This window comes from Panthera uncia, chromosome D1 (assembly GCF_023721935.1).
Source record: "Panthera uncia isolate 11264 chromosome D1, Puncia_PCG_1.0, whole genome shotgun sequence".
NCBI lineage: Eukaryota > Metazoa > Chordata > Mammalia > Carnivora > Felidae > Panthera > Panthera uncia.
Window position 1 is genome coordinate 78,387,628 of NC_064808.1, and position 12,521 is coordinate 78,400,148.

At 33.5% G+C, this 12,521-nt stretch overlaps 1 protein-coding gene across 1 annotated transcript in view; it reads left to right on the forward strand.

Annotated features, from left to right (window-relative positions):
• CNTN5 (contactin 5) overlaps positions 1-12,521 on the forward strand; it is a 495,116-nt gene that overhangs the window by 143,837 nt on the left and 338,758 nt on the right. Inside the window, exon 8 of the mRNA XM_049640842.1 lies at positions 8,142-8,345. Coding sequence (XP_049496799.1) covers positions 8,142-8,345 — 204 coding nt within the window. The remainder of the gene's footprint in view (positions 1-8,141; positions 8,346-12,521) is intronic.

A 12,521-nucleotide genomic window follows, 5' to 3' on the forward strand; every position in this document is an offset into this window, starting at 1 on the left:
CTAGTATGTAATTTCATTCCCTTTCTCAAACTTGTTTCATTAATGGCACTGCAGTTATGAAAAATGAACATTGTTCCTCATGTGTACTCATGTTTTCATACTCTGAAGACGTGGAAATATATCATTTAAGTAATCATCTTATTTTCCAAGGGCATAAAGACAAGATAGTCTGTTTTGTGACACTGAATCAGTTACGGCAATTGTGTTGAAAGTCTGCAAGGCATAAAGCCATGAAACCTGGACCTTCAATTAGGACAATAGACAAAACCCACCTAGAAACTTTCCTGTTACCAAAATTTTAAAAATTATGAGTATAATAAAGAAAATTTCAATCTAAAGTTAATATCACAAGAAGAAATGGAAATCCCCAGGTGTCAGAAACAAATAACAAAAATACAGGGCTGAAATCCTAACTAAAATCTAGGAATAGTGTTAATCCTGAGGAGATCTGGGAAGCCTCATAAGATTATTTGTGTTATGGAAATAGACTCTAGAGTCTAGGAGCTCGAAGATAAATGCTTATGTTGAGACAAAACACAAGTATTTGGGTCTGCCTGAGAGGGGATGTTAGAATAGCAATGTCTCCACCAAGCCAGGCCTGTAATTGGCTTCGCCCTCAGTGAACTAGAATGCCTCTCACTGACTTAGGAAGAAAGACAAAAGTCTCCCATGAGAACCCGAACTTTCAAGCTTTCACAACACATGTGCTTGTAGGCCAAATATATACTACCAGATAGTATCAAAAATGAACTAGTGAAAATTAACATAAAGATGATCTCAAGAAAGTATATCCAAAATGTGGCCCTTGGATGAATCTAATAAAGAAGCATCCTTAAGGGAGACTCTCATAACCTAGGGTGCAGAGGATATGTCAAAAGGTAGTCTTGTTTGTTAAAATAGTACTCACTAAAGAATTATATGAAGAACTTCTAAAACATTCTTGTCTTAGTTAAACATGCTATTAAAGAGAACCTTTTTACAAATGGGAAAACACAATTGACCAACTAGTCTCAATATGCTTCTGAAATGAACAATATTAAAATCTTAATACTTAACAAATCAACTTTTATTAATTTTTTAAAGGCCAAACACAATTTACATGAAACAAAGTGGTGTGTGAAACTAGACTATGACATCAAAGCCAACTCTTTTACTATCTTACTGAATTTTATAACCCTCAGGCCCTGATATTTAATAAAAATATAATTAATGCTTGTTTTTTTATGATAACAAAGAAAAATTTGATAAGGATATTTTAAAAATGCTAATAGAAAATGAAAATCCTTATAGGAGGAAGTAAGTAGTCATCTTAAAAGATTTAACCTAGTTCAATATTTCCACTTTTGGCACAGTGAGGAAATTCAATCCAAATTCAGGTTGTCAGCTTTTCTATTGTATACCATTTCTACTTTTTATCCTTCTTGGCATTGTAAAATGCTTTGTTATGCAAAACCGTAAACTTATTTTAAGAACTAAATAAACATTTTTAATCCCCAAGTACTCATTTACTTGTAAAATTTGAGAAAATGTCAGTTTTATATACTTTTTTCCTATTGTGAAAATATTTTACAAAATATTGACTCAATAACACTATAAGAAATAGTATTTCAATGACTGGTAGTCTTTAATTGTTCACTGCTTTCTTTTTCCCCAAATTTCAAGTAATACAAGCCAAAAGTTGAGATAACTCCAGTAAAATATAATTTAAAACAGATTGCAAAAATATTAAAATGTATGTGAGTGATATGTGAACAAATGAAATTCTTACTATAACAATTAGAAGAACTCATACTGTTAAATGTGAGAAGTCCTTGAATTTAGAATCTAGTTGAGTAATGCAAGAATAGAATGAAGTACTTTAATTATACTCTGGGTTTTCTTTGAGTAAAGTCACATAGATGCCATTAATAAATTCTTAAAAAAATATCAAGTGGACTAAAGACAGCCAAATGGGTAACTTCAACTCTAAAAAACAGTTTGTGTTGTAAAACATTTGATAAAATATTTTAAAGTTTTTATATTGTATATGTGTACTGTAATTATAAGTTAATGTGATATAACATTTCAGATTTTTAAAGCATCTTTTACAACTGTATTATATGACTTAGAAATAATAAATATTTGCTAAATCTTAGAATTAACATTCAATCATAATTGAAGTTTTTCTATGAAAAACAGACTAATATTTGAACTAAAATAAATTGAAATATTTATTTTAAATTAAATTAAAATAAACTAAAATAAATTAAAAATATTTAATTCTTTCAGTGTTATTTTAGATCCTCTTTGATCTTTTCCTTATATTTAAGTGAAACACATTAAAAAAAGCTCCTAACCTAATAATGGGGGGAGAGGATATCAGAAATGTTAATTTTCACATATTATAAATACTTATTGCTTGGTAAGTGCTTGGTTAAATTATCTTATTTGCAAATTTGTGAAACAGACAACATTATTCTCATTTTAGATGACAAAACTGAATCTCAAAGAGTTAGCTGAATATTTGCTTAATTTAAACAAATTATAAATAGCTGAGTCAGGACTTGGCTACACTGCCTCTGAAAGTCCTAATAAATTTAACTAAGTGAAGAAAACACATGGGGGAAGGGGAAAATTTGACGACCGAAGAAATACTATTTTTAATGTTTATTAACTGATTGTATAGAATACCTCTGCCTAAGATGATGACTATGAAAATGTTTCTTATCCCTCTCAAAAGTTAGTCTATGATGACACCACCTTTCTTAAACACATATTCATGAAAATTAATGACTTACTTTACTGTAAATATTATATTGGTTCCATTAAGATAAAAATTAAATAATAGTAATAAATTAGGAGAGTAATAAAAGTTAATCATCAACATATAAAGTTTCAAAATTAGTTACACTGACTCTCAATATGAATGGATAATCTTCAAGTCTCTGCTTGAGTATCCAGAAAGGCTGAATAAATGCCAGGTTCCCCATTGGAAAGTATATAAGGCCAGACTGATGAATTTATTTTTAACTACTCATGGTAGGTAGGTAGGAGAAAGGGGGCCTTGGAATCTGCTCTTTCAATCATAACATAGATAGTTCAAATGCTTATCGAGATTTTAATGCTATTGAAGTTGCTATTCAGTGATACCCCAAAGCCAGTCTTTAGTAAATTTTTTCTTTATTGGGATTTTTTCCTTATTTGACATTATTTAATCTTGTGGAATTGGTTAAGCCATTGGCACCTATAACACTGCATGTTTTTCCCTTTGAGTCTTTCCAACAGTTTCTGCCTTTTACCCTTTGAACACTTTTGTACCATTATTTAGTTAATTCATTTTTTAAGTTTGTTTATTTATTTTGAGAGATTAAGAGAGAGAATATGAGCAGGGGAAGGGCAAAGAGAGAGAGGGGGAGAGAGAGAATCCCAAGTAGGCTCCTCACTATCAGAGCAGAGCCTGATGTGGGGCTCAAACTCACAAACCATGAGATCATGACCTGAGCCGAAATCAAGTCAGATGCTCAACTGACTGAGCCACCCAGGCGCCCCTTCTTACATTTATTTAGATGTTTGTGCTTCCCAGAGTATCTTCTCACCATATCTACTCTTCCTGATTAATCTCATCCCTTCTTGGATTCAATAATACCAATATACTGACAACTCCCAAATTTAACCTTCACCTCAGATTTCCTTTCCTGTGTTTCAAACACCTATTTGCCAACTGCTAGAACTCCTTGACCAGATTTTCCTCACAGACTTCCAACTCAAAATGTCCTGAAAATGAACCAATTATCTTTCTCCTCAAACTAGTTTGACTTAATGTATTTCCATTGAATTTCTTGTACTATGCTCTTCCCAATCACTCAAGTGGAACTTGAGAGTATTCCTGAACTATTTTTCTCTCTCTTTGCCTTCCCTCTGCAATATTTCTTGGATAAACATCTTTATTCTCATTGTTATGATCATGGTTCTGATTCAGATTTCTTCAGCCTTCACTTTCAGTATGCAATATTGTCCTATTGTTCTCTGCTGCAACCTTCCTTTTAATTAAATCCAACTTTTGCAGAATCACCAGAATAACCTACTAATATATGTGTCTATGTCAACCCTTTCTTGAAAAACATCCAGTGGTACCACATTACATGTAAGATTGAGCACAAGTTTCTTAATATAACAGACACACACCATGTTAATCTGTGTTTAGTAATTTGGATTTACCACTAATCTCCCCAACCTTTCCTCTTACCACTCCCTTCCTCAAAATTATGAGTCTAATAACACAAAACTGTTTGTGGGGGTCCATTCATACTATCCAATTCCTTGTGCGAATGAATTTTCTCATTTGTCTTCTCTGACTGGAATACACTCAACACACCATACACTCTTCACCTGGCCAAGTCAAACTAACCTTTTAATACTCCAAATTTATAACACAAACACAAATTCCTCTCTTGGTCTCTTTATTCAAATGTATGACTGCCTTATCAAGTCTTTAATTTGATACCAGATATTATGTCAAATTCAATCTGCCAAAACTAAACTCCTGGTTTTATTCCACCCACATCTCTAAAGAACTGCCCATTTAGTAAAAGTCTGCCCATTTTAGTAAAAGCAAATACATTCTTCTAGTTGCTCAGTGACTCAGGCCCAAAACTTAAATCATTGGTCCCTCTTTGTCTCACATTTCATAATGAATCCATCAGCAATTCCTGTCAGCTCTACTACCAAATTTTTACAAGAAACAATAGCCTCACTGCCACTACCATTCTAGTGCAAATCATTTATATCTTTCTTGGCTATGTTGAAAATAGCTTCTTAAGCTAGTGGACATTATTCCTCCTGCTTCCCCTCCTCCTGGTTCCTGCTTTGTCCTCACACTGTGTCTTCTCTATCCAATTGTAAGTGAAAGCCTTTAAATATAACTTCACATGTCCTTCTCACCCTTATAATTCTCTTTTTTAATGTACTTTAGTTTTCTTCACAGCACTTATCACCACTTGATGTTTATTTGTTTGTGTATTCTTGGTTTCTTCCCACTATAATGAAAACTCCAGACGGAGAACACAAACTTCTTTCCTTCTTAGTACAATATCTGGGGGCATTTGGATAGCTCAGTTGGTTGAGTGTTTGACTATTGATTTCACCTCAGTCATAATCCTAGGGTCATTGGATCAAGCCCGACGTCAGGCTCTACACTGAGCATGAAACCTGCTTAAGATTCTCTCTCTTTCTCTGTCTCTGTCTCTGTCTCTCTCTCTCTCTCTCTCTCTCCCTCTGCCCCTTTCCCATATTCATGCTCTCTCCCTCTCACAAACAAACAAATAAACAAACAAACAAACACAACAATACCTGGTTTCTATTTTGACCATAGCCAATATTTGCTTTTTTTTTCAATATATGAAATTTATTGTCAAATTGGTTTCCATACAACACCCAGTGCTCATCCCAAAAGGTGCCCTCCTCAATACCCATCACCCACCTTCCCCTCCCTCCCACCCCCCATCAACCCTCAGTTTGTTCTCAGTTTTTAACAGTCTCCTATGCTTTGGCTCTCTCCCACTCTAAACTCTTTTTTTTTTTTCCTTCCCCTCCCTCATGGGTTTCTGTTAAGTTTCTCAGGATCCACGTAAGAGTGAAACCATATGGTATCTGTCTTTCTCTGTATGGCTTATTTCACTTAGCATCACACTCTCCAGTTCCATCCACGTTGCTACAAAAGGCCATATTTCATTCTTTCTCATTGCCAGTAGTATTCCATTGTGTATATAAACCACAATTTCTTTATCCATTCATCAGTTGATGGACATTTAGGCTCTTTCCATAATTTGGCTATTGTTGAGAGTGCTGCTATAAACATTGGGGTACAAGTGCCCCTATGCATCAGTACTCCTGTATCCCTTGGATAAATTCCTAGCAGTGCTATTGCTGGGTCATAGGGTAGGTCTATTTTTAATTTTCTGAGGAACCTCCACACTGCTTTCCAGAGCGGCTGCACCAATTTGCATTCCCACCAACAGTGCAAGAGGGTTCCCGTTTCTCCACATCCTCTCCAGCATCTATAGTCTCCTGATTTGTTCATTTTGGCCACTCTGACTGGCGTGAGGTGATATCTGAGTGTGGTTTTGATTTGTATTTCCCTGATAAGGAGCGACGTTGAACATCTTTTCATGTGCCTGTTGGCCATCCGGATGTCTTCTTTAGAGAAGTGTCTATTCATGTTTTCTGCCCATTTCTTCACTGGGTTATTTGTTTTTTGGGTGTGGAGTTTGGTGAGCTCTTTATAGATTTTGGATACTAGCTCTTTGTCTGATATGTCATTTGCAAATATCTTTTCCCATTCCGTTGGTTGCCTGTTAGTTTTGTTGGTTATTTCCTTTGCTGTGCAGAAGCTTTTTATCTTCATAAGGTCCAAGTAATTCATTTTTGCATTTTATTCCCTTGCCTTTGGGGTTGCGTCGAGTAAGAGATTGCTACGGCTGAGGTCAGAGAGGTCTTTTCCTGCTTTCTCCTCTAGAGTTTTGATGGTTTCCTGTCTCACATTCAGGTCCTTTATCCACTTTGAGTTTATTTTTGTGAATGGTGTGAGAAAGTGGTCTAGTTTCAACCTTCTGCATGTTGCTGTCCAGTTCTCCCAGCACCATTTGTTAAAGAGACTGTCTTTTTTCCATTGGATGTTCTTTCCTGCTTTGTCAAAGATGAGTTGGCCATACGTTTGTGGGTCTAGTTCTGGGGTTTCTATATTCTATTCCATTGGTCTATGTGTCTGTTTTTGTGCCAATACCATGCCGTCTTGATGATGACAGCTTTGTAGTAGAGGCTAAAGTCTGGGATTGTGATGCCTCCTGCTTTGGTCTTCTTCTTCAAAATTACTTTGGCTATTCAGGGCCTTTTGTGGTTCCATATGAATTTTAGGATTGCTTGTTCTAGCTTTGAGAAGAATGCTGGTGCAATTTTGATTGGGATTGCATTGAATGTGTAGATAGCTTTGGGTAGTATTGACATTTTAACAATATTTATTCTTCCAATCCATGAGCACAGAATGTCTTTCCATTTCTTTATATCTTCTTCAATTTCCTTCATAAGCTTTCTATAGTTTTCAGCATACAGATCTTTTACATCTTTGGTTAGATTTATTCCTAGGTATTTTATGCTTCTTGGTGCAATTGTGAATGGGATCGGTTTCTTTATTTCTCTTTCTGTTGCTTCATTGTTAGTGTATAAGAATGCAACAGATTTCTGTACATTGATTTTGTATCCTGCAACTTTGCTGAATTCATGTATCAGTTCTAGCAGACTTTTGGTGGAGTCTATCGGATTTTCCATGTATAATATCATGTCATCTGCAAAAAGCGAAAGCTTGACTTCATCTTTGCCAATTTTGATGCCTTTGATTTCCTTTTGTTGTCTGATTGCTGATGCTAGAACTTCCAACACTATGTTAAACAACAGTGGTGAGAGTGGGCATCCCTGTCATGTTCCTGATCTCAGGGAAAAAGCTCTCAGTTTTTCCCCATTGAGGATGATGTTAGCTGTGGGCTTTTCATAAATGGCTTTTATGATCTTTAAGTATGTTCCTTCTATCCCGACTTTCTGAAGGGTTTTTATTAAGAAAGGGTGCTGAATTTTGTCAAAGGCCTTTTAGCCAATATTTGTTAATTAAGTGAGTAAATATTGTAGCTTAGTGTCTCTTATCTCCGGAAGTTTTTACTGACCAATATGATTGCTTAAGTATCCTGTTCCCATGCCTTCTTTAAAACAGAGTAAATATCTCTATTTCTTTATTCCATATTGATTGATAGGTTTGGATAAATCTCCCATTAGTTTGATCTTTTAGAATGGGGAACTGTCTTTCTCATCTTTTAATTTCAGTGCTATCACAGTGCCAATTATCTAATATGAATACAGTACACATTGGAATTGAATGGATGAATGAATCGATGAATGAATATAGGCTAAGCATCCTTAAGAAATATTTTTGATCTTCTTGTAGTCATTAAGAATAACAGTCTTTTAGCATAAAATGCTAAATTATATAGATATGTGGATCCAATATGTATGGCCTTGCAATATACCTAACACTTAGTAAAGGATTTGTTGTTTGAGCTTTAACTGCTATTAAAATAATCTGTGTCTTTCAACAATTGAATTTTGTGTATTTTCAGAGATCATCTATAGCTGGGTATTTAATGAGTTCCCTTCCTTTGTGGCGGAAGACAGCCGGCGGTTCATTTCCCAGGAGACAGGCAACCTCTATATATCTAAAGTCCAAACATCAGATGTTGGCAGCTATATTTGTCTGGTGAAAAACACAGTGACAAATGCTCGAGTACTTAGTCCTCCAACACCACTCACTCTACGTAATGATGGTAAGTTGCATAGCCTGGATTAAAATGGTTCAGCCACCTCAAATGTGAAAAATAAAGATGTATTATTGTTTTTCTAAACATTTAAGCCTAATGCAAAAATCTTTTAATTACCAAATTTAGAAACTCTACAGTTTTAATCTGTGATTATGCAGACCTTAGGATAAAAATTTTGGCATAGGAAAGTGATGATCTTTGGATGAGAGATATTAACCATAATGCTATCCTAATGACAAAAAAAAAAAAAAAAGGAGCATCTGAAAAGATCAACTGTAATAAAGACTAGTTATTTTCTTTGCTCTTTAATGCCTCTATATAACATATTTGTATGAATTGCAAACATTTTATAAGTTCATTTTTCATTACTTTCTTATTTTAGCTAACTTCAAATTGAATGTTCATCTTTTAATACTTCATGGTATAGTTATAATTGTTATTATTACTTTCCCAATAATGGAAGCAGGTGGAACTTTAGCTTTTAAGTGCAATTCAGGCAAAATTATGATTTTCTAATTATAGGTATTGCCATCTATCTAAAGTATCTTCAAATTTAAATGCCTCATTTGTAGTTATAGACATTTACAGTTAAGCATTGCATTAAAGAAGTCAAATACTATATTACAGTTGATATATGATATGTGGCTTGCTCTGTCACGCAATAAAAAATCCATGAAGGCATTATTAAGAAGTGAGCTTGAGAATCCTGATTGATTGCCAAGCTTAAAAAATCTATTTCAACATTACTTTTTTATATGCTTAGTTTTAGAATATATGCCGGTGCAGTGTATGTCCAGAGTTTCATCACAAGATTTTTGCTTACTGCTTAGTTTCTCATTTTATATATTTAGACTTCACTATATGTATGTATATAATATACATATAATACATAATATAATAATATATAATTATTATATATTATATATAATATAACATATGTGTGTGTGTGACACACACACATCTTATTTGGTAGAGAGAACAAATACAATATCTAGTCTAGAGATGAAGAAGCCAATATTAGAGACATAAAGGGACTTGCCAAATTCACACAGCTAGATAATGGCATGGAGAAATAGCTTGGAAAAAAGAAGAGAAATTGGGAAACCAATTCAGACTATTGAAATTCACCAGCTGAGAGGTGACAAGGGACAGAATGAAAACAGTGGTAATGTCATTGAAGAGAAGAAAATATGCAGGATGTTAAAGAGGGAAATTACTAAGATTTAATAATTAATTAAATGCCAAGGTCTAGAGTAGGAGGAAATTTAGGCACAGTTCATTGAATGTGTGATGATTCACTTCATAAGAAGAGATAACACAGATGAAGGAATAGATCGCAGTGTTGATAAATGTGAGTAATTCAGGTTTTAATATGAAGAGTTGAAATCTTGGGAAATCCATGTGGAAATATGCAGTAGGAATTTATATATATATGTCTAATACACATAAAAGAAGGCTAGAAAAATATTTAAAAGTCGTCATTGTGTATTCCCTCACTACAGTTAAAGCCATGTTTGTGAATATAGTATGTCAACTTCAAGATTACATGAGAATGTCTAGGGGGTGAAAAGCAAAAAGGAAATAGATATGATTTTTAAAAGTATTTACTTAAAAGTTTAGAATTGAGATGATTCTCTATATACCATTTCCATAAAATTTCTGAGCATTTTCTCCTTAATTACTTAATAATTTAAAACATCTTTGCCTGAAAATTGTAAAAATTTGCTGCCTAGTCAATAACTAGTTCCATTAACACTATCCATTTATGTAATAGTAATGTACACTTTGATAGTGGCTGAGATTGACAGTGACTGTCTTATTTTCACGTAACTGTCCTAAACATTACACCGACCATATGAGCAAGAGTAGTACATGTACAAATCCAGTTTCACTAGTACTTAAAATTTCAGTACCAAGGGGCGCCTTTGTGTCTCAGTCGTTTAAGCATCTGACTTTGGCTCAGGTCATGATCTCACAGCTCTTGAGTTTGAGCCCCATGACGGGCTCTGTGGTGACAGCTTGGATCCTGGAGCCTGCTTGGGATTCTGTGTCTCCCTCCCTCCCTGAACCTCCCCTGCTCAGACTCTGTCTCTCTCTCTCTCTCAAAAATAAATAAACATTTTTAAATAAATAAATATATAAATAAATAAGTTCAATACCCATGTTCAACAGTCACTTGTTTGTCTTTTATTATTTCATGGCCCAGATGTATCACTTAACTTTACTTTCTACCTTCCATGGTCAAACATTTCAAGAATAATTAAAATAATTTTTGTTGCTATTCAAACTCCCTTGCCCCTCTGTCTTCTATTGTGATTGTGTGGCAAAATCCCAACTCCTAATGAATTCAGCTATGCCCTTAATCTGTGACTGCTTTGAGAATCTGAGAGCTGCTAGAGAATTTCACCCACCGTTGATTCACGATCACCAACTTCAAATGGGCCTTCAGCACTTCCTCTCAATCCTACTAAGACTGCCCGACCAAGAACACTTCACTTCAAATTTATCTTCCTACTAATAAAATTAAATCTAACTACATCTCTATCCATACTGTATCTCCTCCATCTTATTTCAATAGAATTACTATATTGTCCCTTTTCCTATCAGCACCAGTCTTTCCATTCATAAACTGTTTCCTTTGGCCTTTACAGAACATTACACTGTTTTTTTAATATATATTACCAGTACTGTGTCTACTAAAATTATATATATATATATATATATATATACACATATACAGATATATATATACATATATATGTATACAAATTTGTATACAAATATATATGCATATGCAAATATGTGTGTGTGTGTGTGTGTGTGTATATATATATATATATATATATATATTTCATAGTACCTGAATTTACTGATGCAGTTGACATTGTTGACTACTTTTTATTCTTTTATGAATATCTGTATTTTAAAAAATCATTATTTGAGCAGTACCATACAAAAAAGTTATTAAAGCAAATAAAAATAAATAAATCAAACTGTTATATTAAGGTTCATATTTAAGTTAAAAAGAAACAGGTGGAAAACATTTCCTGAAGTTCAGTTATATTATTTGATGACAGAGTTATTTAAGATTTTACAAGAGAAGTTAGAAGATTCACATTTCTTCTTTCTGTAAATTATCTAAAGTTATTTTTTCCTTGGTAGTTATTTGCCTACTGTTTATTTTTTTAATAAAAAATATCAAATGAATGTAATGGTTTATAAGTGCAGATGGAGAAAAAAAATACATCTCCCTCCCATCAAGCCCCACTTCCTAGAGCCAACTTTTTTTAATTCTTTTTTCTTTCATGAGGTTCTCCTATAATGCTAGAAAATATCTGTTCCTTATTTAATCAAGTTTAGACAATAATTGTTGACTCCTTCATACATATGAGTATATATACTTCTATCCTCCTCTTGTATTTATATAATAGTTTTTCATTGCTTACCATTAACAGTTTTACCATTAACTTTAATAAGGTGCTTAAATCTTTACTGTTCTCTTAACTCTTGAAAATAATTGTTGACTTCTTATTACACAACATGAAGATATTTTCATCTCTAGTTTTTCTTTCACCCTGTCTACATTGCACTTATGTCCTTTTATCTGCCACCTTTATCATTACACTTTTACAAGTATTCTAAACTTTCCCATAAACTGTGAAAGCTGAAAATCAACAGACATTTATAAATTATTACTATACAATTATCATTTAATATCATGTTTTTATAGGTTTTGAGCTATTTTTAGATGTGTATGCTGCACGAGATGTGTTTTTAATAAGTGAAACTTTGAATTGAATATTACAGGAAAGCAGGCTGGTAGCATTAATAAGAGTTTGATACACTTTGAGTGTGACTTTTCTTAAAATTTTTCTAAAATATAATTAATAGTTTTAATAATATTGTTGAAATATGAACATGAGTCATCACAATGCACATGGTAAATGAAAACATTTCTATGATTAAGAAAGTCCATGGAAAGAGTGTGAAATGAAGAGATGTGAGCTTAGGAACAAGCCTTGCATAATCCAAATTGCATTGAAAGAGTAAAGAATAAAAATCCCACAAAAGATAATGAAAAGTCAGAGAAGTAATAGGAAAAGTAGAAGTGACATATAAAGAAAGTCTATGGAAATGAGCATTGAACAAGAAGATGTGAGCATAGAGCTCAAAATGGTGGAT